General features: G+C 42.6%; 1 protein-coding gene across 4 annotated transcripts; it reads left to right on the top strand.

Moving 5' to 3' along the window:
* The first annotated feature begins 4526 nt into the window (after nucleotides 1-4526).
* Nucleotides 4527-25310, top strand: LOC132869703 (protein mono-ADP-ribosyltransferase PARP11-like). Of its 4 annotated transcripts, none has more exons than XM_060903034.1 (8): nucleotides 4527-4625; nucleotides 5035-5190; nucleotides 5479-5599; nucleotides 5705-5780; nucleotides 9559-9631; nucleotides 9741-9868; nucleotides 15251-15402; nucleotides 23324-25310. In XM_060903034.1, exons 2-8 carry the CDS (start codon nucleotides 5035-5037, stop codon nucleotides 23638-23640), a joined length of 1023 nt encoding a protein of 340 aa, XP_060759017.1. In that variant the 5' UTR covers nucleotides 4527-4625; the 3' UTR covers nucleotides 23641-25310. The 4 variants fall into 4 exon arrangements, with proteins under 4 accessions (XP_060759017.1, XP_060759016.1, XP_060759018.1 ...); XM_060903033.1 differs by having other exon boundaries at nucleotides 4534-4671; XM_060903035.1 differs by lacking the exon at nucleotides 4527-4625 and having other exon boundaries at nucleotides 4679-5190; nucleotides 23324-23487; nucleotides 23601-25310.
* Nucleotides 25311-27301: the final 1991 nt, after the last annotated feature.

A 27301-nucleotide genomic window follows, 5' to 3' on the forward strand; every position in this document is an offset into this window, starting at 1 on the left:
AACCCCTCCAAATAGTCAAAAACTGCCTTTTTCACTAATATAAGCATTCCTTAACGGAAATAACTCTTAAATATAACATCAAAAATCACAGTAATAACATTTATTTCTCACAAAAAGAGTTGTTAGAAACCCTCATTTTGTCTCTGTTTACAGGTTTGAATCACAGTAACAAATTCTCCATAAAGTTTCAAGATATGCTTCTTTATATGTCTGGTGTGGATGGTGTACAAGTTACAAAATAACCAGTGCTCTTGAACAAGTTCTGCCAGCAACTGAGCAGCAGCATCCCTGGATCTCTGTGCTTGACCAGCATGCTTCGGCCGCAGCAGATAGAGCATATTCTGAATGATGTCCTTCCCTGTTGGAAGCATCCCAGAAGGGAACTCAGCCTGCTCTATGTACTCTACTACACCTAGTATCTTCTTAGCTTTTGACTGTGTTGCAACAGAAGCCATTATTTACCTGCAAGAATACAAATAATGACTATTTAATACATTGGGAGATATAATTCACATATGAATCATTTGTGCATACTGGTTCTTAAAACTAAATTAGTAACCTTAAGTAATGATCCTCTGTGCTTAAAAATAGTTCATATTTGAGGTATTACTGAAGAGTGTGACATTCATCAATAACTTTAAAACTTGCTGAAAAAGAGCAGAATTACCATACGTTTAATTTACTTGAATGTAAGGTTACTTACCACTAAGCTTATTACCTTAAAATAATGATCATCTGCACTGAAAATGTTGTAGTCGTACCTAGGGGCGTCGCTAGAAATCTTGGGCCCTATGGAAGATTACAATTTAGGGCCCCCCCGTAAAATTTTCAAGCGCAAGCAACTGAATTTGAAGTCTGTTTTTGGCTGGCACTTCTACTTTACTATCCACGTGATCAGCTGCCGAGCAAGTTTAGGTGAGACAATTATTTGGTATATGAACATTTTAGATGCAGAACTGTCAGAATTAGACTGAATAGACTGTTGCCGGTTTAACAGCATCAATTCTTGCACTCCAGCGAGTGTCAGACAAGCTGTGGAGAGAGCAGCCGGTAGTTTCTTTGTATATGGCCCATCATTCTGGACTGGCACTTACAAATTTGTAAAGACAATTGATGAAGCCAAAAAAGCTGACACTTCCTCTGACACTCTTTCCCTAGCAGAATGGGCGTTTTTTGCACTTACAACAAGAAGGTTGAGCGCCACGGTAATAAACACACTCCCTGTACTTCCTTCAAAAGAGGGTCTAGTCTTCAAAATATGCCATGATTTACTTAATTCAGAACATTGTTCATACTGCTAAAGGTCACTTCACATCACACACCTAGTTTTGACTACATCTGCGTTTTCACCTTTTCTATTGCCAAATAGAAGTATTGCCAAATCATTCTGATTTATGAAACGAAAATCGATTGGCCAGAAGATCCACTGACTGATCTTATTGAACTCGTAAACTTATTTTGGGATAAACTGCGGTCGTGTACTCACCGATATAGGTCAGTCTTAAAATCCATCTGGCTGAGGAGCAGCTGCCTTTTCTGTTCAATGGTTCCTTCTTCTTTTTCTTCTTTCCCATGTCTTCTATTGTAAATTGGATTGCAACGCCTTGTGGTAGCTTGCATTGCGCCATCTACTGTACAGGAGGAACCTAGCAGTCACAGACTTCAATGCAACTGGCTTTTCTCGTGTGGTGCCGTAACATGTCAATCATCTGGGGGGGGGCACCTGGGGTAGCCAATCAGATTCCAGGGGAGGCTAATGCCCCCCCAGCCACCCCTGTAGCTCCGCCCCTACTTCCTCACTTGATCCTGCAGCGTGTACCCCAGCGAGATTTAACAGATGAACATTTTGATTGAATGAACTCCATACTAAGTTACCTAAGAATAGTTGCTCATAAAAAAAATAAATGTCTTTACATTTTAATGTAAGCCTTAATAGCCTAATGCTGCTTACTGTAGCCTAGCAATTAAAATAGTTTTTAACCCTAAATCCTTTATTCATGGATTGTATTGCTCACCACCTTCTCCTAGGATTTGGGTTGAGGGCTGGGGTCCTATTCCTGAGGCTGAATCTGTGGATGTTGAGGGCACCTCATTAGTTTTGAAACCAGTTATTAGCACCAGTATCATGTAGGATAGCCTAATATTTTACCTCACGTATTAGCCCAGTAGGCTAGTTTATTGCACAAGTTTAGCTAGTTCTGTGCAGACCTTCTACATTACATTCATCTGATCTTCCATGGCAATAAACGTGAAGTATTTAAATAAAATGACACTGCACTGCTTATTGAAAAGTGTTGTCTTGATATTCCAACTCGGTTAAAATGAAATCTGCTAGTCTATCATTAGCGAGTATGCTGTAATGGCATTGAGTGTCAGTGAATAATAGGCTAGCTTTCTCTGGGAAAAACTGAGTCACCAATTGCCGACCCTTTTTCTCCCTTTCTGCTGCTTCTCCTTCCGTTTTTGATATCCGGACTTCATAATTTATCTCACCACCATCACACCTGCTCCTGCTTAGCAACTTCTAGAATGTTCACCTCTGTTGCGCGCGGAGAGAAACTGCCAGCTGCTAATGGAGCACTTGCATGTGACGTCACAGCCGATCCAGATTGTGACAGACGCCATCTTGTCGGTCAAATGCCATATTTCTGCCTTCTATTTCTACTTCTGGTTCTACTTTTGCTTCTACCTTTTCTTCTGGAAAACCCTACTATATACAATTCTACTACAACGGCTGCGGCTACAAGCTCTCCCTACCTGTGCACGTTTTTTATGTTTTTTGTGTGTATTTTTGCGTGTTATTCGTCTGTACAGGACTTCAATATCCACTACAACCGTATGGACTTACTGGACATTGGTTTCCAGCAGAAAATAATGGTTTGTAGCGATTTCCATTGCATGCACAACATTCCGGACGAGATAGCGAGACCAGCGGGGTCTCCGTGGATTGTTATCGGGTCTGGCAGGCGAAGGAGGCGGCATCGGGAGCGGAAGCAAAAGCGAGGCTGCAGGCAGAGCCGGCCTGTTGACTAAGCTCAGAAAACAGCCACTCAAATCTCCACTGCCAAGCCTCTACCTCTCCAACGCCAGATCCATGGTAAACAAGACGGACGATTTGGAATTACAGCTGGAATTACCTTATTCTATTCTATAATCTGCTGGTCAGTGCTATACTCAATACTTAAGTGACTTACCCGTCCAATGAGGATTATTATTTTCTTGTTTACAAGATGCCACATCTGAGTCGCTGACAAATCCTGAATTTCTGTAAAGATAACTGTACAGAGATTTATAAGCACGCAGTGCTTCACCACTGAACAGCGAGGGAAAGTTAATGAGGTAATTATACACGTCTGCGTATTCCGCTGGCAGTTCAACATCCACTGACACGGTCGTGAAAACTCCGTCCGGTAAGCCATAAGGGTCACTAATCTGTAGATCGTTTATTTTAGACATATATCTAGTTATCTGTTCATTAGAAAAATGAGCCGTGTAGTCCGTCGGTTGAAATTGATCCATTCTGTACACGAGTGCAGCAGTATTCAGCGGTGTTTTTTACCGACAAGATGGCGGCTGTATACTTTCCGGTCACGTGACTGCAAGATCTCTTACACAGTTCACTGTCCCCGCCCACAATCAGACTGTACCATTACTAAAAAGGGAGGAGGGGTGAAATGACAATATCATAAATAATGCAAGGAAAATGTGATAGCAAATCATAACCATGTATAATTTGCATATTTTAACAGATGAAATGAAATATTTTATTTCAAAAACTTAAACAAGGCAATACTATTAAAATAATATTAATATCCCTCACAGGCCCCCAGTCAGTGCCAGGCCCTTAGAATCGTCCTAACTTTACCCCCCTAGTGGCATACCTGAAGAGGTTCCCATTCATTGCTAATTTTAAAACACATTAAAAAAGCAGCATTCTAATATCAAACAGCACTGTAATGTATTTTGTCATATTGTAAGAATGGAAACTTTCAGAGGGTATGTACAGGGGGGTTAGCAAGGTTCAATTTAATAAAATTTGACATTTTCCCACATAGATGGACCATCTCCATATTTCTAGGGGGGTAAAACATGGAACAGTCAAAATTCTTAAAATAACAAACCCCCTACTCCTGAAATGTTTTATTTTATTTCTTCTTCCTCAGGGTAGTAAAACTCGCTTTCGCTGTGAACACTGTCGTTATCGCTGTCCATGCTGTAAAATTAATGCTGAGAAATGCTGGCAAAAATTTATAAGATTTTTGATAAAAATCTTATAAATAAATCTTATAAAAAAATAAATGTTGATAAAAATTGTTTGTTGTTGTGAACGACCGAGTCGCCCGAGATCCGTACCGTAGGATACGGATGCGCTCGCCAGCCAATCAGAGCGCAGGATTTGATGGAAACCGGACCACGAAAAAATATCATTGATTATGTTTGTTTAGAAGAATTATTATTTTTCACACCCATCTTAAAACAGACCACTTCCGGAACAGAGCTTGAAACTGAGCGCGTGAAGCTCTGAAACGCCGGGTTCCGTTGTGTGAGGATCTTTGCGTCACGAGTGACGTATGCGGAAATATCAAACAATAACAACTGAGCTTCTCAGGAAACAGAAATAAAATGTAAATAACTATGACAGTATTGGGCTGTTATTGGTTTTAAATGAAGGTAACTATATATGCATTGGTGGTCAGATAACAATTATTATTAATAATAATAAAACATACATTTTGAAATCTCGCCAAACAGGGACAAAATAATAATCGGTGTAAAGTTGGCTCAGCGTTTGTTATTCGACAGTGAAGATGGGTTTGAACTTTATGATAAAGAATAGTGTAGCTTGTTCATGTGTCTAGTATATAACATGCTATGTTTACACGCCCATGTTAAAGATGCCGATTGATGCTGTTCTGTATTGGCTATACACTGCGTGAGCGCCGCGAACCGAAAGCAATAGCACAGTTTGCTCCAGCTGTTTGGTACAAAAGCCTGTCTGAGTCCAGCTGTGTGCTGTTTATGCCTTTGCGACAGATGCATTGCTCCGTAAATGACAAGTGTGTTCAGCATGTTCAGCAAATGTGTCCCAAAAACAATGATGAGGAATCCTGCGAGGAAGAGATGGACACATCTGAGCCTAACTGGCATTGGTTTTACTTGGCTGAATGTGGAGTGTGGCACATGTTTGAGGTAGGTGTCTTTCCTGTTTTTAAGTTAGTCTACAAGAGAGCTCGACTGTGTACCTGTGTGTCTGGAGTGTATCACTGCTTACTGACTTTCCTGCTCTAATACGCAAATGAAGTCGTCAGTACAAGCCGAGCTTTAGTTGGCATGTTAGTACAGAGAAATCACAAAACCATGGTGGCCAGGAGATATACAGGACCTGCCCTTGTTGATGTTGATTTATAAACTAAACACTTGCATATCCTTTGCATGTTCAGTCTGTTTAACAGCAACACTGTTGTGTGTTCTCTCCAGATTGATCCCAGTGCAGGATGCTCAGTGACCAGCGAACAGATTGAAGCGAACTACAACAGGAATCAGCATGGGTCCATGGATTTCTATACACCGAAATATAGCTACAGATTAGACTTTTCAGGTGGTATTCCAAACTACACCCTAAACAAGGCAATCTGAAATCTCCAACATCCTGTTTGTTTGGGGTTTTTTTTTTTAGCTGATTTGTTGTGTCTCTGACTTGTAGTTATGAAGCAAATCAATGTCACGACTGGAAAACAGAGACCAATAAAAAGGGCTCTACATTCTGCCACTGGATTTAGGTAAATCATGTATGCAAATTACAGGCTGTAGTTTCTTTCTTTGTCCATCTGTCGATTGTACCGACCAGTCAAAAGTTTGAACACACCTACTCATTCATATCCATCCATTATCTGTAGCCGCTTATCCTGTTCTATTGTGGCTATTTTCTACATTGTAGAACAATACTGAAGACATCAAAACTATGAAATAACATATATAGAATTACGTGGTAAACAAAAAAAGTGTTATGTGTTTCATATTTTAGATTCTTCAAAGTGGGCGGCACGGTGGTGTAGTGGTTAGCGCTGTCGCCTCACAGCAAGAAGGTCCAGGTTTGAGCCCCGTGGCCGGCGAGGGCCTTTCTGTGTGGAGTTTGCATGTTCTCCCCGTGTCCGTGTGGGTTTCCTCCGGGTGCTCCGGTTTCCCCCACAGTCCAAAGACATGCAGGTTAGGTTAACTGGTGACTCTAAATTGACCGTAGGTGTGAATGTGAGTGTGAATGGTTGTCTGTGTCTGTTGGGCCTTTTCCACTACCCTTTTTCAGCTTACTTCAGCCCAACACGGCCCACGTTCCGACTACCTCAGAGCAGCACGACTGAGCTCACTTCAGCCTTACTCAGCACCCAAAACTCGCACGGTTTTGCAGTGAGGCTGAAGCGAGCCAAACCGTGCCGAGTGGGGCTAGGGGCGTGAGGAGACACTCCCCTGTGCACTGATTGGTGAGGAGGAGTGTCCTCACATGCCCACACACGCCCCGCGAGCACGCTGGGAACCACTATCTGTAAACACCGTAAACCCAGAAGAAGTAGAATTACGACAAATATTATGCACCTCGCCTCATCTATACGCTCTTGCCAGTATCTGTTGGCGTTGTCGGTGACAACAAGCCACAGCACCAAGACCAGCAACACTCACGACTCCATGTCCTCCATGTTTATTGTTTACTATCCGGGTCGTGAGACTACCGCTTAAAAGGCCACTGATGTCACTGTTTGCACCGCCTAACGACATTACGTGACGTCCACCCACTTTCGCTAACTCCACCCAATGTGTCCACCCACTTCCAGCCAGCACGGTTCAGTGCGGTTGTAGTCGAAATGCAACGCCAACAGCCCCACTCAGCTCGACTCAGCCCAACTCAGCACCGCACGGCTCAGCCCAACTCAGCCGCGTTGGTAGTGGAAAAGCCCCATATGTGTCAGCCCTGTGATGACCTGGCGACTTGTCCAGGGTGTACCCCGCCTTTCGCCCGTAGTCAGCTGGTATAGGCTCCAGCTTGCCTGCAACCCTGTAGAACAGGATAAAGCGGCTAGAGATAATGAGATGAAATGAGATTCTTCAAAGTAGCCAGCGTTTACCTTGATGACACTTTGTACACTATTGGCATTATCTTAACCAGCTTCGTGTGGTAGTCACCTGGAATGCTTTTCAATTAACAGGTCTGCCTCGTCAGAAGTTAATTAGCGCAATTTCTTGCCTTCTTAATGTGTTTGTGATCATCAAACAGTAAATGATACAAATACAGTAAATGTCCCTATTCCACAACTGTAGTAATCCATATTATGTCAAGAACTGCTCAACTAAGTAAAAAGAAACAGCCATCATTACTTTAGATATGAAGTGTCTTTTAATTCATAAAAAAAAGAAAAACATTGAATTAGAAGGATCTATCTACCTACCTACAGTGGATATAAAGTGTACACACCCCATTAAAATTTTTTTTTTTTTACATCAGAAAAACTTAAGAGGTGGGCGGCACGGTGGTGTAGTGGTTAGCGCTGTCGCCTCACAGCAAGAAGGTCCTGGGTTCGAGCCCCAGGGCCGGCGAGGGCCTTTCTGTGCGGAGTTTGCATGTTCTCCCCGTGTCCGCGTGAGTTTCCTCCGGGTGCTCCGGTTTCCCCCACAGTCCAAAGACATGCAGGTTAGGTTGACTGGTGACTCTAAATTGACCATAGGTGTGAATGTGAGTGTGAATGGTTGTCTGTGTCTATGTGTCAGCCCTGTGATGACTTGGCGACTTGTCCAGGGTGTACCCCGCCTTTCGCCCGTAGTCAGCTGGGATAGGCTCCAGCTTGCCTGCGACCCTGTAGAAGGATAAAGCGGCTAGAGATAATGAGATGAGATGAGAAAAACCTAAGAGACCACGATAAATTTTAAAACTTTTAATGTGACCTATAACCTGTACAATTCAATTGAAAAACAAACAAATTTGTTACGGGGAAAAAATAAGAAGCGTACAATAAGCTGGTTGCAAAAGTGTGCATACCACTAAACTAAGCCTTTGTTGAAGCACCTTTTGATTTAATTACAGCATTGTCTTTTGGGGTTCATACCTGCCATCAATTAAAATGACTCTGATTAACTCCAAATAAAGTTCAGCTGTACTAGTAGGATTTTCCTGACATTTACTCAGTTGCATCCTCCAGCAAAAGCCAGGGTTCACAGAGAGCTTACAAAGCATCAAAAGGATCTCATTGTTGAAAGGTATCAGCCAGGAGAAGAGTACAAAAAAATTTCCACGGCATTAGATATACCATGGAACACAGTGAAAACAGTCATCAAGAAGTGGAGAAAATATAGAACAGTGATGTTAATGAGAACTGGATGTCCCTCCAAAATTGATAAAAGACAAGATGAAAACTGGTCAGGGAGGCTGCCGAGAGGCCTACAGCAACACTGAAGGAGCTGCAGGAATTTCTGGCAAATACTGGTTGTGTACTACATGTGACAACAATCTCTTGTATTCTCCATATGTTTACATATGTCTATATGGGGTAGGGTCGCAAGACGGACGCCTTTTCTTACAAAGAAAAACCTCCAGGCCTGGCTAAATTTTGAAAAAAAAAAAATCAGCTCTCCCAAAAGCATGTGGGAAAATGTGTTATGGTCTGATGAAACCACGGTTTAACTTTTTGGCCACAATTCCCAAAGGTATGTTTGGTGCAAAAACAACACTGCGCATCACCAAAAGAACACCATACCCACGGTGAAGCATGGTGGTGGCAGCATCATGTTTTGGGGTTGTTTTTCTTCAGCTGGAACAGGGGCTTTAGTCAAGGTGGAGGGAATTATGAACAGTTCTAAATACCAGTCAATTTTGGCCCAAAACCTTCAGGTGTCTACTAGAAAGCTGAAGAGGAATTTTGTCTTTCAGCATGACAATGACCCCAAGCATGCATTGAAATCAACAAAAGAATGGCTTCACCAAAAAAAAAAAAATTAAAGTTTTGGAATGGCCCAGCCAGAGCCCAGACCTAAATCCAATTGAAAATCTATTGGGGTGACCTGAAGAGGGCTGTGGACAAGAGATGCCCTCGCAATCTGACAGATTTGGAGCACTTTTGCAAGGAAGAGTGGGCAAATATTGCCAAGTCTAGATGTGGCAGGCTGATAGACTCTGACCCAAAAAGACTGAATGCTGTAATTAAATCAAAAGGTGCTTCAACAAAATATTAGTTTAAGCATGTCCACACTTATGCAACCAGCTTATTGTACTTTTTTTTTTTTTAATACGTTTTTCCCCCATAACGGATTTGTTTGTTTTTCAATTGAATTGTACAGGTTATAGGTCACATTAAAGGTGGGAAAAGTTTTTTGAAATTATTTATCGTGGTCTCGTTTTTGTTTTACACCAGAAAAACCTATCATTTTAATGAGGTGTGTACACTTTTTATTTTTTATATATATATAAATATATCCACTCCTATCTATCTTTCGATATAAAAACTTGTCATTCTCTATTTGGCACAACATGCAGTCAATGCATTGACACTGATGGTTTTATTCATTTGTGCTCAGATTTATCTGTGATAACCTGGCTCTGCCAGTCCCTTGTCACTGGGAAAGAGTTAACACAGATGAGCCATATCAGGTATAAAACATCTGTAGTATGTATGTAAACATTACACTGAGAGCAAGGATTGCATTCTTTCCTAGTATTGGTTAGGCTGCTTATATGGCCTTGTGTTTTTGTCCAATAGCTCATCCCTCTGTGCAGAGACACATTTGAGTACAAAGAGGTGGCCAGGCTGTATGAGAGGACCATGTCTCAACCTATAAAATCCATTCAGAGGATACAGAACCTGGATCTGTGGGAGTTTTTCTGCAGGTGTATACCTCCGTTCTTTTACATCAAATGATTTCAGTACATTGCAGCACTTGTGAACGCACAAAGTCTTTCAGGTTTCTCCAGCTCACTTTTGCTATAACAGTAGGTCTTAAGTGTTTCCTTCCTCTTATACCACAGCAATTATATATATATATATATATATATATATATATATATATATATATATATATATATACACAGTGGTGCTTGAAAGTTTGTGAACCCTTTAGAATTTTCTATATTTCTGCATAAATATGACCTAAAACATCATCAGATTTTCACACAAGTCTTAAAAGTAGATAAAGAGAACCCAGTTAAACAAATGAGACAAAAATATTATACTTGGTCATTTATTCATTGAGGAAAATGATCCAATATTACCAGGGGTGCACATAACTTTTTTAGTGAGTTACTCATATGAGTACCAGCAGATAGTGTTTGGTACTCACCTCATACGCGATAAGTCTTAAAAGTCCTCCTCACTGTCCTCCGCAGTGTCTCCTCCGTTGTCCTCCTCAGTGTCACCCCCACTGTCCTCTGCCTCAACTTCCTGTGTGGCAGATGATGCTGCTGCTGCAGACGCACCCCCTTGTCCTTGGTTGAGCCTCCGATTAACTGTCTCCATCCACAGGTCAACAGCTGGCTTTGGGTCAAATGTCTCTGTGGTCTGCTTTGACAGGTGAATGTGCATCAGGGCTGAGAGACGAGCATGTGACAGACGGGATCTGTACTTGGTTTTTATTATGTTTAGATGTGAAAAACCTCTCTCACAAGCTGCACTGCTCAAAGGCAGTGTAAGAGACAGCTTAACCAGCTTATTGATGTTGGAGTAAGCATCCAGGTTACTTGGATTATTTACTATTTGGACTAAGTCATACACAGAAGATGCTCCCAGGCGTTTTGCTGCCTGCTTTAAGCGCATCCATTCTGTCAGAGTGATGTCTTTGTCAAGCTGCAGGGTGGCCTCATATTTTTGGAGAATGCTGCGAACTGTTGTGTTTCCAAAACTGTGGAGGTCTTGAATTTCCTGAGGCCATGTTGAAGGATCAAATATTAAGAAATTATCACATGACTTAAGGGAGTCATATCTGGTTTCAAACTCCTCAATTAACCCCCTGAGTAAGTCTGTCTTGTCTCTGTCAGCATCAGCATTAGAAACAGTCTGTGCACTGTGGCCTTCGGCATCAAGCAGAAGTCTGAATTGCCCAATGGCCACCATGAGCTCGTCCTTACATTCTCCAATGGTCAGCTTTTCCTTCTGAAATCTGATTGATGTGGTCTTCAAAATGTTGCCAATGTCAAGCATGTGTGATAGAAAGCACCGAAAACGCTCTGTGCAGATATGCTGCAAGTCAGTGTTATGACTTGTAGCCAATTGCATTTTAATGGCTGGTAATAGTCTTGATATTTTTAACAGTACTTCATGACGCCATGCAGACCACCTGATATTATGAAACTTTCCCAATTTCACAAAGGAGATCCCATTTTCTTTGCATAGCTTCTGCAATGCAGCTGTTTTTTTCGCGCCACCTTTCTGTAAATAAAACTGCAGCAGCTTGACCATAGACTGATTAAACGTCTTGCAGTATGGGACTTTGCGGTCAGCTGATTTTGCGCAATTCTCCAACGTGTGTGCAGTGCACAGAATGTGCACAAGAGAGTCTCCAATCGAAACTAGTCCTTTTAGTTTTGGCACAACACCGTTGTACACCCCGACGTTAACAGCTGCTCCGTCTGTGCACACAGCGACCAACTTTGTTGTCCAGTCATCCAAGCCTGCGTCGTGGAAAAGTTTCACAAGCCCATCTGTAATTGCCTGCACGGTTCGGTCGGCACCCAATTCAATCAATCCGAGAAAGTCTGATGAAAACTCTCCATTGCTGGATACAGACACAGTGTAGACGATTTCCTGCTCAGTTTTTGTGATGTCCTCAGATCCGTCAAAAAGCAGTCCCCAAAATTCAGCAGCCTGCAAATTTGCTCTTAGCTCCCCACTGATGGTGTGAGCGATGCTCTGCATAATCCTTGTCCCCCCTTCACGGGAATGATAAGCAGCCCCGACATTTACTCCTAGCCGCTTCAGTAACGGAATATCCTCCGAAAATGACGACATAGGGCGTGTGTGTTTAGCTTTATGGAAAGCAAGGAGAAAAACATTAAAAAGGGCTTGCCTTTGTTCCTCAGTCAGCTTGTCTCTCCATCTGCTAAGTGGACGACTAGCTATTTCTTCTCGGCTAGCTTGTTTATTAGCAATGGCTTGCGCCACGTTAATGTGCTCCTTGCTCTTTTCGTGTTTGCTAAATAACGGATGGTTGAAATTCTTCGAGCCTTTATAAAACGCACCTGTTTTGTCTGCTAGCTGTGGATGTGCACGGCAAATCTTGCACCACATTTCAGTCCGCTCATCATTAGCCTCAAGCCACGGTACTTCTTGAAGCCACTTTTCGGGAAAAAGTCTTTTTTTCGTCTCTGGCTCCAGTTGCCGTTTCTTTGTTGGTGGCGAAACTCCAAAGAAACTGCTTACTGTTGTCTGTTTCTTTTTGGACATATTTGACTAGTTACCAACATTCAACATACACCAGCAACTTGAACAGTAATGTGTTTTTTTTTCAGGAGGGATAGTCAGTACGCAAGAGCGCGGTAGTAATCCAAGTGGCATTACGCATTGCTTATTTTTGTCGCGCATGCGTACCTGCGTACCAGTTATGTGCACCCCTGAATATTACATATCTGTGAGTGGCAAAAGTATGTGAACCTTTGTTTTCAGTATCTGGTGTGACCCCCTTGTGCAGCAATAACTGCAACTAAACGTTTCCGGTAACTGTTGATCAGTCCTGCACACCGGCTTGGAGGAATTTTAGCTCATTCCTCCATACAGAACAGCTTCAACTCTGGGATGTCGGTGGGTTTCCTCACATGAACTGCTCGCTTCAGGTCCTTCCACAACATTTCCATTGGATTAAGGTCAGGACTTTGACTTGGCCATTCCAAAACATTAACTTTATTCTTCTTTAACCATTCTTTGGTAGAATGACTTGTGTGCTTAGGGTCGTTGTCTTGCTGCATGACCCACCTTCTCTTGAGATTCAGTTCATGGACAGATGTCCTGACATTTTCCTTTAGAATCCGCTGGTATAATTTAGAATTCATTGTTCCATCAATAACGGCAAGCCATCCTGGCCCAGATGCAGCAAAACAGGCCCAAACCATGATATTACCACCACCATGTTTCACAGATGGGATAAGGTTCTTATGCTGGAATGCAGGGTTTTCCTTTCTCCAAACATAATGCTGCTCATTTAAACCAAAAAGTTCTATTTTGGTCTCATCCGTCCACAAAACATTTTTCCAATAGCCTTCTGGCTTGTCCACGTGATCTTTAGCAAACTGCAGATGAGCAGCAATGTTCTTTTTGGAGAGCAGTGGCTTTCTTCTTGCAACCCTGCCATGCACACCATTGTTGTTCGGTGTTCTCCTGATGGTGGACTCATGAACATTAACATTAACCAATGTGAGAGAGGCCTTCAGTTGCTTAGGAGTTACCCTGGGGTCCTTTGTGACCTCGCTGACTATTACACGCCTTGCTCTTGGAGTGATCTTTGTTGGTTGACCACTCCTGGGGAGGGTAACAATAATCTTGAATTTCCTCCATTTGTACACAACCTGTCTGACTGTGGATTGATGGAGTCCAAACTTTTTAGAGATGGTTTTGTAACCTTTTCCAGCCTGATGAGCATCAACAACGCTTTTTCTGAGGTCCTCAGAAATCTCCTTTGTTCCTGCCATGATACACTTCCACAAACATGTTTTGTGAAGATCAGACTTTGATAGATCCCTGTTCTTTAAATAAAACAGGGTGCCCACTCACACCTGATTGTCATCCCATTGATTGAAAACACCTGACTCTAATTTCACCTTCAAATTAACTGCTAATCCTAGAGGTTCACATACTTTTGCCACTCACAGATATGTAATATTGGATCATTTTCCTCAATAAATAAATGACCAAGTATGATATTTTTGTCTCATTTGTTTAACTGGGTTCTCTTTATCTACTTTTAGGACTTGTGTGAAAATCTGATGATGTTTTAGGTCATATTTATGCAGAAATATAGAAAATTCTAAAGGGTTCACAAACTTTCAAGCACCACTGTGTGTATATATATATCTCATCTCATCTCATTATCTCTAGCCGCTTTATCCTTCTACAGGGTCGCAGGCAAGCTGGAGCCTATCCCAGCTGACTACGGGCGAAAGGCGGGGTACACCCTGGACAAGTCGCCAGGTCATCACAGGGCTGACACATAGACACAGACAACCATTCACACTCACATTCACACCTACGGTCAATTTAGAGTCACCAGTTAACCTAACCTGCATGTCTTTGGACTGTGGGGGAAACCGGAGCACCCGGAGGAAACCCACGCGGACACGGGGAGAACATGCAAACTCCACACAGAAAGGCCCTCGCCGGCCCCGGGGCTCGAACCCAGGACCTTCTTGCTGTGAGGCGACAGCGCTAACCACTACACCACCGTGCCGCCCCGTATATATATATATATATATATATATATCTTATCTCATCTCATTATCTTTAGCCACTTTATCCTTCTACAGGGTCGCAGGCAAGCTGGAGCCTATCCCAGCTGACTACGGGCGAAAGGCGGGGTACACCCTGGACAAGTCGCCAGGTCATCACAGGGCTGACACATAGACACAGACAACCATTCACACTCACATTCACACCTACGGCCAATTTAGAGTCACCAGTCAACCTAACCTGCATGTCTTTGGACTGTGGGGGAAACCGGAGCACCCGGAGGAAACCCGGACATGGGGAGAACATGCAAACTCCACACAGAAAGGCCCTTGCCGGCCCCGGGGCTTGAACCCAGGACCTTCTTGCTGTGAGGCGACAGCGCTAACCACTACACCACCGTGCCGCATATATATATATATATATATATATATATATATATATAATAAAATTTTTTTAAATAACACCTTATGCTTTTGATCCATTTATAACTACATTGAAAGTAACTATTCAAGTTATCTTATCACAGAAAACGTCAAAATGGCCACAGTTGCATAATTTTCTGTGCATTCTGTTTGTTAGCTGTTACTGTAGAAATTATAACTCCAGAATGAGCGCATTAATATAAACCTGCAATTTACATTGCAGCTTGAACTCACTCCTTTCTGAGCCGTGCTGTTACAGAAAATTAAGTCAGAGTTGAGAATTCTACAGTGCTGTGGGATAAATTGTGAAATAATGAATGTAATATGTAATTATTTAAAATTATTGTTCAAAGTCCACACAAAAGGATTAAGCAAGTTTCTTTCTTATTGTGTTTTTTTGTTTGTTTTTTTTAATCAAAGGAAAAAGGCTCAGCTGAGAAAGATAAAACGTATTATAGACATTGATGAGAGGATGCTGTTTCACGGGACGGGTCACAGTAACATCCAGGCTATTTGCACATATAACTTTGATTGGCGACTTACAGGAAGTCATGGTGATGTCTATGGAAAAGGTAAATTACTTCCTGTTTTTGTTCCATTTTAAGATGACCAATAAAAACACCACATACTATATACATACACGCAATGTGTGCTTATAAATATTGTGTGTACAAACCCCATTTTCAGAAAAGTTGGGATATTTTCCAAAATGCAATAAAAACTAAAATCTGTGATTTGTTAATTGACGTGAACCTTTATTTAACTGACCGAAGTACGAAGAAGATATTTTCAGTAGCTTAACTGACCAATTTAATTGTATTTTGTAAATATAAATGAAGTTAGAAGTTAGATGCCAGACAGACCTGGCAAACCCAAACATATAGTGCAGGCATGCTGGGAACGTTTAGCAGAGCCCCCGTCAGAGAGATCTTCAGCTCGCACCTCCAGCAGAGCTTCTCCTGCATTCGGAGAGAAGCTGGGGACATTGAATCCGAATGGACCATGTTCTGTGCCTCCATTGCTAAACCGGCTGTAGGGAGCTGTGCTCACAAGGTTGTTTGTGCCGATTGTGGTGGCAACCCCCAAACCCGGTAATGGACTCCAGCAGTTATGGGAGTTGTCAAGCTGAAGAAGGAGGCCTTCCAAACCTGGTTGGCTTGTGGAACTCCTGAAGAAGCTGACCGGTATTGACTGGCCAAGTGGAGCGTGGCTACGGCAGTTGTGGAAGCAATAATTTGAGTGTGGGTGGAGTTTGGTGAGGCCAGCGCTCGAAACTAACGGTGTCCCGATGTCCCGGGGACCATAAAAAATGTCATCGGGACACAAAATTATCATATCCGGGACAATCCCGGGACAATGGAAAAAAATAGATCTAGAAAAAAAGTTCTACATTAATATTATTTACAAAGCCGTAACACATATGTAGACATTCACCTAATTTGTCAATTTTAATTTTAAAACGTTAACAGCAAAAAATACATTAGTAGCTACACTTTCGATGCACCTGCATCAGTAGGCTACAGAGCAGCGCATTCTGTTCTAGAATCTTCGGCCGGAGTCCGTGTTATATGGACTTGGAATGGAATTGCTACCGCACACGCTGCGCCGACTCTTGCCAGAACAAAAATGCTTAAGTGGTTGAAGCGGACCGACCGCGGGGAAGAAACTGAAAGCCCAGACATAACGTCTCCGGGACCTTCAGGATCCAAAGTGTCATCGCCTGGTCTGCAGGCAACGCTAGCAACTGAATGAACTTAATGAACACTGTTAGACACGTTATAAAATACAACAGGAATGATGTGGATGATCTTGACGGAAGATACCGTTCAACAGAATAAGTGAGTTTTCTTGGTGTCTTTCTAGTTCAGAAAGTTTAGTCAGTCAGCAGCACAACTAGGCTAGGACCTGGCACTATGTTGATGTTGCTAACATTTGCACCCACGTTTCGGCAGCGAAAGTTCATAAAATGGATAATGGAAAGTTCATAAAAATGGGTAACGGAAAGTTCATAAAAATGGATAACGGTCTCATCTCATCTCATTATCTGTAGCCGCTTTATCCTGTTCTACAGGGTCGCAGGCAAGCTGGAGCCTATCCCAGCTGACTACGGGCGAAAGGCGGGGTACACCCTGGACAAGTCGCCAGGTCATCACAGGGCTATGGATAACGGTAATGGTGAAAATTATAAGTTGGCCTTATAAGTGCCAACAGATATTCAAGGTATAAGTAGATGAAATGAACATAAAAGGGGTCTTATTTTCAACTAAAGTGTACTGCAGATGTAGGGAGTTGAAACATTTTCTGAATGAGCTAGTTGGCCCCTTTAAATAAACGGGTATCTATTCATACAGTGAGATCGCCAAAGTTTAATAAACTGAAAATGCAATAACTGTAATTTTGAAGTAGATGATGTATAGGACATGTGTCGCTTGTGTCTTGTGACTTATTGTAAAAATGATATAAAGGGATCAAAATCGCATAGTTACAAATATAATAGTAACTTCATATGATAATATTAACCACTGGTGATTTCGGAGAGGAAAAAAATGGGGACACTATTGCTTCCATTCGGGACAATACAACACAGAATTCGGGACCACTGGGGGACACAAAGAAAAAAAGTTAATTTCGAGCCTTGGGTGAGGCCATGGAAGAAGACTTTTGGTCGGCTTCGAAGAGATTCTGGCAAACTGTCAGGCGACTCAGGAGGGGAAAGCAGTGCTTTGCCCATGCTGTTCCAGCAGGGTTGGAGTGCTGTTGACCTCAACTGGGGATAAAGTTGGGCTGTGGAAGGGAATATACTGAGGGTCTCCTGAACCTATCTGAGACAACTTCCATAGAGGAAGCAGAGTTGGAGGACTCGGAAGGACTTGCCCATAATGAGAGCTGAGGTCATTGAGGTAGTTAAAAACTCCTTAGCAGCAGGGCTCCGGGAGTGGATGAGATTCGTCCTTAGTTCCTGAAGGCTTTGGATGTTGTTGGGCTGTCTTGGTTGACATGCCTCTTTAATTCGCATGGCAGTTACGGACGGTGCCTCTGGACTGGCAGATTGGGGTGTTGGTTCCCATCTTTAAGAAGGGGGACTGGAAGGTGTGCTCCAACTTTGGAGCACTCCTTAGCCTCCCTGGGAAGGTCTATGCCAGGGTACTGGAAAGGAGGATTTGTCTGTTAATTGAACCTCAGATTCAAGAGGAACAATGCAGTTTTCTTCCTGGCCGGGGAACATTGGACCAGCTCTTTACCCTCTTAAGGATACTTGAGGGTTCCTGGGAGTTTGTCCAACCAGTCCACATGTGCTTATTGGGCTTGGAAAAGGCATGTGACTATGTCCCTTGGGGAGTCTTGTGGGAGGTGCTCCAGGAGTATAGGGTACTGGGCCCACTGACACGGGCCATTAGGTCCCTGTATGAATGGAGCGAGAGCTTTGTTCACATTCCCAGCAGTAAGTCAGACTTGTACTTGGTAGGTGTTGGACTCCACCAGGGCTGCCCTTTGTCTCCAATTCTTGGGGTGGGGGGAAGAAAAGGGAGCTTGACAGGCAAATTGGTGTTGTGTCAGCAGTTATGCGGCCACTTTACCGATCTGTCTTGATGAAGAGAGAGCTGAGCTATAAGATGAAACTATCGATTTTACCAGTCTGTCTATGTTCCTTCCCTCACATTTGGTCACGAGCTCTGGGTAATGACTGAAGGAACGAGATTGTGGATACAAGCAGCAGAAATGAGCTTCCTCTGCAGGATGTCTGGGCTCGGCCTTCGAGATAGGATGAGGAGCTCTGACATTCGGGAGGGGCTCAGACCCCAGGGCAGACCCAGGACTTGCTGGAGGTATTTTATTTCTTGGCTGTCCTGGGAATGCCTTGGCATTCCCTCAGAGGAGGTGGCTGGGGACAGGGAGGTTTGGGCATCGCCTTCTGAGACCGATGCCCCTGTGACCTAGAACCAGATAAGCAGTAGAAGATGGATGTGGTGTTTTTTTTTTTTTTGTTTGTTTTTTAAATGAGGAATTTGTTTTTTCCTGAATAAATTTATTTCAATTAAAGGTTGGATTTTTCTCATTTTTTCAGAGTGAGATGAAGCTACTTCACAAAAATGTGGATTTTTTTTTTCTCCCTAATCCTTTTTGCTAATCTTTACAAGGGGCGCAATAATCGTGGAGGGCACTGTACATACATACATACATACAGTGGGGCAAAAAAGTATTTAGTCAGCCACCAATTGTGCAAGTTCTCCCACTTAAAACGATGAGAGAGGCCTGTAATTTTCATCATAGGTACACTTCAACTATGAGAGATAGAATGGGGGGAAAGAATCCAGGAAATCACATTGTAGAATTTTTAATGAATTAATTGATAAATTCCTCGGTAAAATAAGTATTTGGTCACCTACAAACAAGCAAGATTTCTGGCTCTCACAGACCTGTAACAACTTCTTTAAAAGGCTCCTCTGTCCTCCACTCGTTACCTGTATTAATGGCACCTGTTTGAACTCATTATCAGTATAAAAGACACCTGTCCACAACCTCAAACAGTCACACTCCAAACTCCACTATGGCCAAGATCAAAGAGCTGTCAAAGGACACCAGAAACAAAATTGTAGACCTGCACCAGGCTGGGAAGACTGAATCTGCAATAGGTAAGCAGCTTGGTGTGAAGAAATCAACTGTGGGAGCAATTATTAGAAAATGGAAGACATACAAGACCACTGATAATCTCCCTCGATCTGGGGCTCCACGCAAGATCTCACTCCGTGGGGTCAAAATGATCACAAGAACAGTGAGCAAAAATCCCAGAACCACACGGGGGGACCTAGTGAATGACCTGAAGAGAGCTGGGACCAAAGTAACAAAGGCTACCATCAGTAACACACTATGTCGCCAGGGACTCAAATCCTGCAGTGCCAGACTTGTCCCCCTGCTTAAGCCAGTACATGTCCAGGCCCGTCTGAAGTTTGCGAGAGAGTATTTGGATGATCCAGAAGAGGATTGGGAGAATGTCATATGGTCAGATGAAACCAAAATAGAACTTTTTGGTAAAAACTCAACTTGTCGTGTTTGGAGGAGAAAGAATGCCGAGTTGCATCCAAAGAACACCATACCTACTGTGAAGCATGGGGGTGGAAACATCATGCTTTGGGGCTGTTTTTTCTGCAAAGGGACCAGGACGACTGATCCATGTAAAGGAAAGAATGAATGGGGCCATATATCGTGAGATTTTGAGTGAAAACCTCCTTCCATCAGCAAGATCATTGAAGATGAAATGTGGCTGGGTCTTTCAGCATGACAATGATCCCAAACACACCGCCCGGGCAACGAAGGAGTGGCTTCGTAAGAAGCATTTCAAGGTCCTGGAGTGGCCTAGCCAGTCTCCAGATCTCAATCCCATAGAAAAGCTTTGGAGGGAGTTGAAAGTCCGTGTTGCCCAGCAACAGCCCCAAAACATCACTGCTCTAGAGGAGATCTGCATGGAGGAATGGGCCAAAATACCAGCGACAGTGTGTGAAAACCTTGTGAAGACTTACAGAAAACGTTTGACCTCTGTCATTGCCAACGAAGGGTATATAACAAAGTATTGAGATGAACTTTTGTTATTGACCAAATACTTATTTTCCTCCATAGTTTGCAAATAAATTCTTTAAAAATCAGACAATGTGATTTTCTGGATTTTTTTTCTCATTTTGTCTCTCATAGTTGAGGTATACCTATGATGAAAATTACAGGCCTCTCTCATCTTTTTAAGTGGGAGAACTTGCACAATTGGTGACTGACTAAATACTTTTTTGCCCCACTGTACATACATACATACAGTGGTGTTTGAAAGTTTGTGAACCCTTTAGAATTTTCTATATTTCTGTATAAATATGACCTAAAACAACATCAGATTTTCACACAAGTCTTAAAAGTAGATAAAGGGAACTCAGTTAAACAAATGAGACAAAAATATTATACTTGGTCATTTATTTATTGAGGAATAAATAAATATTACATATCTGTGAGTGGCAAAAGTGTGTGAACCTTTAGGTTTAGCAGTTAATTTGAAGGTGAAATTAGTCATGTGTTTTCAATCAATGGGATGACAATCGGGTGTGAGTGGGCACCCTGTTTTATTTAAAAAACGGGGATCTATCAAAGTCTGATCTTCACAAAACATGTTTGTGGAAGTGTATCATGGCACGAACAAAGGAGATTTCTGAGGACCTCAGAAGAAGTGTTGTTGATGCTCTTCAGGCTGGAAAAGGTGACAAAACCATCTCTAAAGAGTTTGGACTCCACCAATCCACAGTCAGACAGATTGTGTACAAATGGAGGAAATTCAAGACCAATGTTACCCTCCCCAGGAGTGGTCGAGCAACAAAGATCACTCCAAGAGCAAGGTGTGTAACAGTTGGTGAGGTCATAAAAGACCCCAGGGTAACTTCTAAGCAACTGAAGGCCTTTCTCACATTGGCTAATGTTAATATTCATGAGTCCACCATCAGGAGAACACTGAACAACAATGGTGTGCATGGCAGGGTTGCAAGGAGAAAGCCACTGCTCTCCAAAAAGAACATTGCTGCTCGTCTGCAGTTTGCTAAAGATCACGTGGACAAGCCAGAAGGCTATTGGAAAAATGTTTTGTGGACAGATGAGACCAAAATAGAACTTTTTGGTTTAAATGAGAAGTGTTATGTTTGGAGAAAGGAAAACACTGCATTCCAGCATAAGAACTTTATCCTATCTGTGAAATATGGTGGTGGTAATATCATGGTTTGGGCCTGTTTTGCTGCATCTGGGCCAGGATGGCTTACCATCATTGATGGAACAATGAATTCTGAATTATACCAGCAAATTCTAAAGGAAAATGTCAGGACATCTGTCCATGAACTGAATCTCAAGAGAGGGTGGGTCATGCAGCAAGACAACGACCCTAAGCACACAAGTTGTTCTACCAAAGAATGGTTAAAGAAGAATAAAGTTAATGTTTTGGAATGGCCAAGTCAAAGTCCTGACCTTAATCCAATCGAAATGTTGTGGAAGGACCTGAAGCGAGCAGTTCATGTGAGGAAACCCACCAACATCCCAGAGTTGAAGCTGTTCTGTATGGAGGAATGGGCTGAAATTCCTTCAAGCCAGTGTGCAGGACTGATCAACAGTTACCGGAAATGTTTAGTTGCAGTTATTGCTGCACAAGGGGGTCACACCAGATACTGAAAGGAAAGGTTCACATACATTTGCCACTCACAGCTATGTACTATTGGATCGTTTTCCTCAATAAATAAATGACCAACTAGGGTTGGGTACCGTGTACTGGTACAAAACCGGTATTTCTTGCTGGTCCGGTCCAAAAAAACCGGTCCGGGAAAAAAAATCAGTGGACCGGTTGTTGGACCGATTAGAAAATTCACAGTACCAGGCTACCAGCAGGCGGTCACATAACAATGTTAACGGTCTAAGAAAATAACAAAACAGAGCAGATTTAGCTGTCCGTGGCTCTCTTTCGAAGACGTTCGCTGTGAATCATATCTAGAAACACTTAAAGGATGAGTTAACAGACGGCGAGGCGAGTACACTTAGTTTTGAGACAAAGTGCGAACCTGAAAAATTATATCGATCAGAATAGTGATCTGACACATACATACACTTGTACTCACGTAAATTTTCACGCGAAATAAAAATGACACCCAAACAAACCACAAATCAGTTTACCGATTATTTTTGTCCTTCCTGTTTGCCCATAGTCAGCTAATTTCCATGAGTTTGGAAAGCCAAAATCCATCAATCAACAAAGAAACTGGCGCTCGCCGCTCGCTCAGCAAAACACACCGCCATTTTGAATAAGGCTGAGATCTCGGAAAATCTCGCGAGATTTCTGCATATTAGTTGCTTGTGCATTGAAAATAATCATATCATTCTAATATACAATTTGAACATAATTTGTAGGACTCACAGAGACCTGTACTTGTGTCTCGCACCCCAAAATATGATATAGTACTGCTGCACTACTATAATCAGGTCCGGACCTGGACCTGATCCTCTGGACCTGAATTTTCTGTACCGGTACCCACCCCTATGACCAAGTATCATATTTTTGTCTCATTTGTCGAATTGGGTTCTCTTTATCTACTTTTAGGACTTTGTATGAAAATCTGATGATGTTTTAGGTCATATTTATGCAGAAATATAGAAAATTCTAAAGGGTTCACAAACTTTCAAGCACCACTGTATATACATGCATACATATAGTACTATAATATGTATGTAAAAGCCCCAGTGTTGCCCAGGATTCATGTCCATGATAACATTTTAATGTCTGTGTATGTAAATTTGTGTGTATATAGTAGCTTCGGACATGAACTGTCAGCTGGGATTGTGATTGATCGTTTGATAGTCATTTGCATTGTGTATTATCTTCTTTAGAAACAAACTGAACCTTGATGATTTGTTGTTGTTTGGGGCAGGACATGTACTTTCAGCATTAGAATGTGCTTTAACTTTGTGTTTTCTCTTTCTACACAGGAAGCTATTTTGCTCGTGATGCCAAGTACTCCAGCAAGTTCTGTCACTCCACCAGCAAACATAACTTCACACTGCAAAGACATGGCTTGGCACCACCCATATTCCAGAGTGACCCGCCGTATAAGTGCATGTTCCTGGCACGGGTATTAGTAGGGGAATACACAGTAGGTCACCCGCACTTCTGTCGCCCACCCTCCAAAGACCTGAGCATTGCCAACTTCTTTGACAGCTGTGTGGACGATATGGTTAACCCGAAGATCTTTGTAATATTTGACAGCAACCAGATCTATCCTGAATACCTGATTGAATTCTACTGATGAAGAGGCAAAGGACAATGTGGACTAGTCATTTAATGAAGACACAGGAACAGTTGCCTCAAATACAACAGCAAAACCCTGGTATGAAGAGCCGTGACTTTCCTGTGTGTCAGTGCCAAAGTTAAGGTGTGTACATGTTTGTGATGAAAATGACTCATGTAAAACAGGAAATGTGGGCAAGTACATACTAGGAATTCCAGTTCCTGAGGGCTAGAGTCAAGCACAGTTTGCCCTTTTCCCACCATCAATATATTCTTTTTTTTTTTCTTCCCCCCCCCCCCCCCCCCCACACACACACACACAGTTTGGTCTACTCCGTTCCCACCCACCAGCTAACTCTCTCCTCTATCACAAACCAGCTACCAGCCAATGAGGGTGGGGCAAACATGTGCTTCCTCCAAACCAACCTTATGTTTTCATTGCTGCTCATGCTGTGTCACAGGGCAGTATAAAGAATTCGGAGGAAAGCATTTTCTGCCCTCTTCTGGATACATGACCTCATAGATGCCCATGATTGGCTAGTTTCTCTGTGACTGACTGGGGAGAGACCGTATGCTATCCTTCCCATCCAGCAAGCATGGCCTCGAGCAAATTTTGCTTTCTTGAATCCCGGACAATGATGACGATGGCAACATCGGGATTCGTAGGCTGCACACTTTTTTCTGTTGCGTCACTCAGGAGCTATGTTTTCATTTATATTTACAACATTTGACAGACACTTTTCGAGACTGGCTTACAGAACCACTTTGTGATGTACACTGAAAACATATCCTTATGAATATGTCAAGATCTGGTTATGCAAATCATCACTAAATTAGTAGGTGTCTTTTGAGCAGGGAAATAAGTAAACTGTGCTGAACTCTGTCTCCAGGACTGGAGTTGTACACCTGTGATATTGACTGTGAATCATTTTTAATCCATGCTCTTTTTAGGGCTGCACAATAATAACAAAGATAATTTCAGTTATTTTTGCTCTGTACCGAGATCAGTATTACACTACATGGTCAAAGGTGTGTGTGTGTGTGTGTGTGTGTCCATGATCGTCACACCCTCCCCCGAACTGTTGCTACAAAGTGGGAAGTATAAATTGTACAAGATGTATTTGTATGCTGGAACATTAAAATTTCCTTTCACTGGAATTAAGGGGCCCAGACCTATTCCCCTATATATATATATATATGGGGCGGCACGGTGGTGTAGTGGTTAGCGCTGTCTCCTCACAGCAAGAAGGTCCGGGTTCGAGCCCCGTGGCTGACGAGGGCCTTTCTGTGTGGAGTTTGCATGTTCTCCCCGTGTTCGCGTGGGTTTCCTCCGGGTGCTCCGGTTTCCCCCACAGTCCAAAGACATGCAGGTTAGGTTAACTGGTGACTCTAAATTGACCGTAGGTGTGAGTGTGAATGCTTGTCTGTGTCTGTGTGTCAGCCCTGTGATGACCTGGCGATTTGTCCAGGGTGTACCCCGCCTTTCGCCTGTAGTCAGCTGGGATAGGCTCCAGCTTGCCTGCAACCCTGTAGAAGGATAAAGCGGCTAGAGATGATGAGATGATATATGTATGTGTGTGTGTGTGTATTTATTTTGTGTGTGTATACAGTATGTGTATGTATATATGTGTGTATATATGTATATGTTTTATATATACAGTGTATATATATAATGTGTGTGTTGTGTGTGATTTTTTTTTTTTTTTTTTGGTCCCTTTTTGAGGTAAAACAAGACTTGATGCAAAAAGGAAAGTTATTTCCTTAAAGAAAAGCCCAGTTTTCACAACTATGTATTATACAAAATTCTCAAAAAAAAGTGAAGGGTTTTCCCAGGCCATCACACATTTTTGATTGTTTGTTTCATGAGTATTAATACGAATGGGCTCTCTTGCAGTGGCACAGTGGTGTAGTGGTTAGCATTGTCACCTCACAGCAAGAAGGTCCTGGGTTCGAGCCCAGCGGCCGGTGAGGGCCTTTCTGTGTCGTGGGTTTCCTCCGGGTGCTCCGGTTTCCCCCACAGTCCGAAGACATGCAGGTTAGGTTAATTGGTGACTCTAAATTGACCGTAGGTATGTGTGAATGGTTGTTTGTCTCTATGTGTCAGCCCTGTGATGACCTGGTGACTTGTCCAGGGTGTACCCCGCCTCTCGCCTATAGTCAGCTGGGATAGGCTCCAGCTTGCCTGCGACCCTGTAGAACAGGATAAGCGGCTACAGATGATGGATGGGTGGGCTCTCTTGCTTCAGATATATAGCTTACATCTCTGAGTCAAAATAATATTCGTCTTGAGTCACATTAAATGAATGCAGCCAAAATGCTGCTTTAGTTAAGCTCTCTAATATCACTGTCAATTATCTTTCAACAAAAAAAACAAAAATTGTGACCACAAGTTAAATGATTATTGTGCAGCTCTGGTTTCTTTACAATTTGGTTTAATTTGTCGATTTCATCTACCTCACCATAATTATACCTCATGTCATGCAATTCTGCACATTTTTGTTAACCTCATTTAAGGCCCACTCATACTGGTTGGCAGTAAACATTAAAAATAAAAAAAAAACCTTACTACAGTACATTTTCGGTATAGTGTTTTTATAAATCACCCCTCTAATGTACAAGAAACCATGAAATGGTTGATCTGCTGCTCAAATTGTTTGAAGGTACCTGCTCTGACTGATACAGTAGAGCAAAGCAAGACATTTTTTGGCTGAAAATTTTCATTTCAATCCCTAATATAGTTTACTGATGTTAACTATGTATATACAATATATGGCCAAAAGGTTGTTGACACCTGACCGTCACACCCATATGTGGGTCTTCTCCTAAAGTTAGAAGCACACGATTCTTTCGAATATCTTTTTATGCTGTTGTATTAGTTTCTTTCCAGTGAAAGTAAGGGACCCAAACCTTTTCCAGCATGACAGTGCCCCTTGCCTGATATCAGTGCCTGATTTCACTTAATGTGGTTGAATGGGCAAATCCCCACACCCATGCTCCAAATTCTACTGAGAAGCCTTCCGGGAAGAGTGGAAGTTATTATTATAACAGCAATAACCTGTTTCATTGGTTTTCCACATTGATTTTAACTGCATGAAGATCTTGTTAATGGGCTAATGAGTTAAGTCATGTATTAGAGCAGAGAAACCCACTGAAGTGTACATTGTAGTAAAGAGTCCATTTGACCAGAATTGTCTACAGCCAATCTCCTTTAGCAGCTACTCTGCTTTACTAACCACTTGTCAGATGTATGAACTAGCTCTGAGCTATCTGAAACTCAGTGGTTATGGTTTTGTGTTCGTCACCAGAAGGTTGTGAGTTCATATCCAGTGACTCCCAGAAAGCCTCTGCAGGGCCCCTAAACAGGACCTTTTCACCTTCAGCTGCTTAGTTCTGTGGAGCGCAGGTGGCCAAGTGGTTAGAGCGCTTGACCACTAAGCGAATGGTCCCTGGTTCGAGCCTCGGCTCGACGGGGATCTGGGGCTCGCTCCCTGTCCACCCAGCAGTGAATGGGGACCTGGTGGAAACACTGGGGAAGTTAAAGGCGGCGAGGAAAGGAACTGGCCACCCTACCTCACTATGCCGATGGCCCAGGACAAGTGCGCTCTCTAACAGGCACTCCCCCAATGTACGAATCGTATATGGGACTCCCCTTTGCTTTTGCTTAGTTCTGTATTTGCATT

Source organism: Neoarius graeffei, chromosome 21, assembly GCF_027579695.1.
Source record: "Neoarius graeffei isolate fNeoGra1 chromosome 21, fNeoGra1.pri, whole genome shotgun sequence".
In the NCBI taxonomy this organism is placed as follows: domain Eukaryota; kingdom Metazoa; phylum Chordata; class Actinopteri; order Siluriformes; family Ariidae; genus Neoarius; species Neoarius graeffei.

What these genes read in the sequence shown, in the direction of transcription:
- LOC132869703 (XM_060903032.1), top strand. Translation starts at nt 4,906, where the DNA reads ATGCTGTTCTGTATTGGCTATACACTGCGTGAGCGCCGCGAACCGAAA. An exon ending in CTGTGGGAGTTTTTCTGCAG is followed by an intron (nt 9,869 to 15,250) that starts GTGTATACCTCC and finishes TTTTAATCAAAG; the next exon opens with GAAAAAGGCTCAGCTGAGAA. An exon ending in TGGTGATGTCTATGGAAAAG is followed by an intron (nt 15,403 to 23,323) that starts GTAAATTACTTC and finishes CTTTCTACACAG; the next exon opens with GAAGCTATTTTGCTCGTGAT.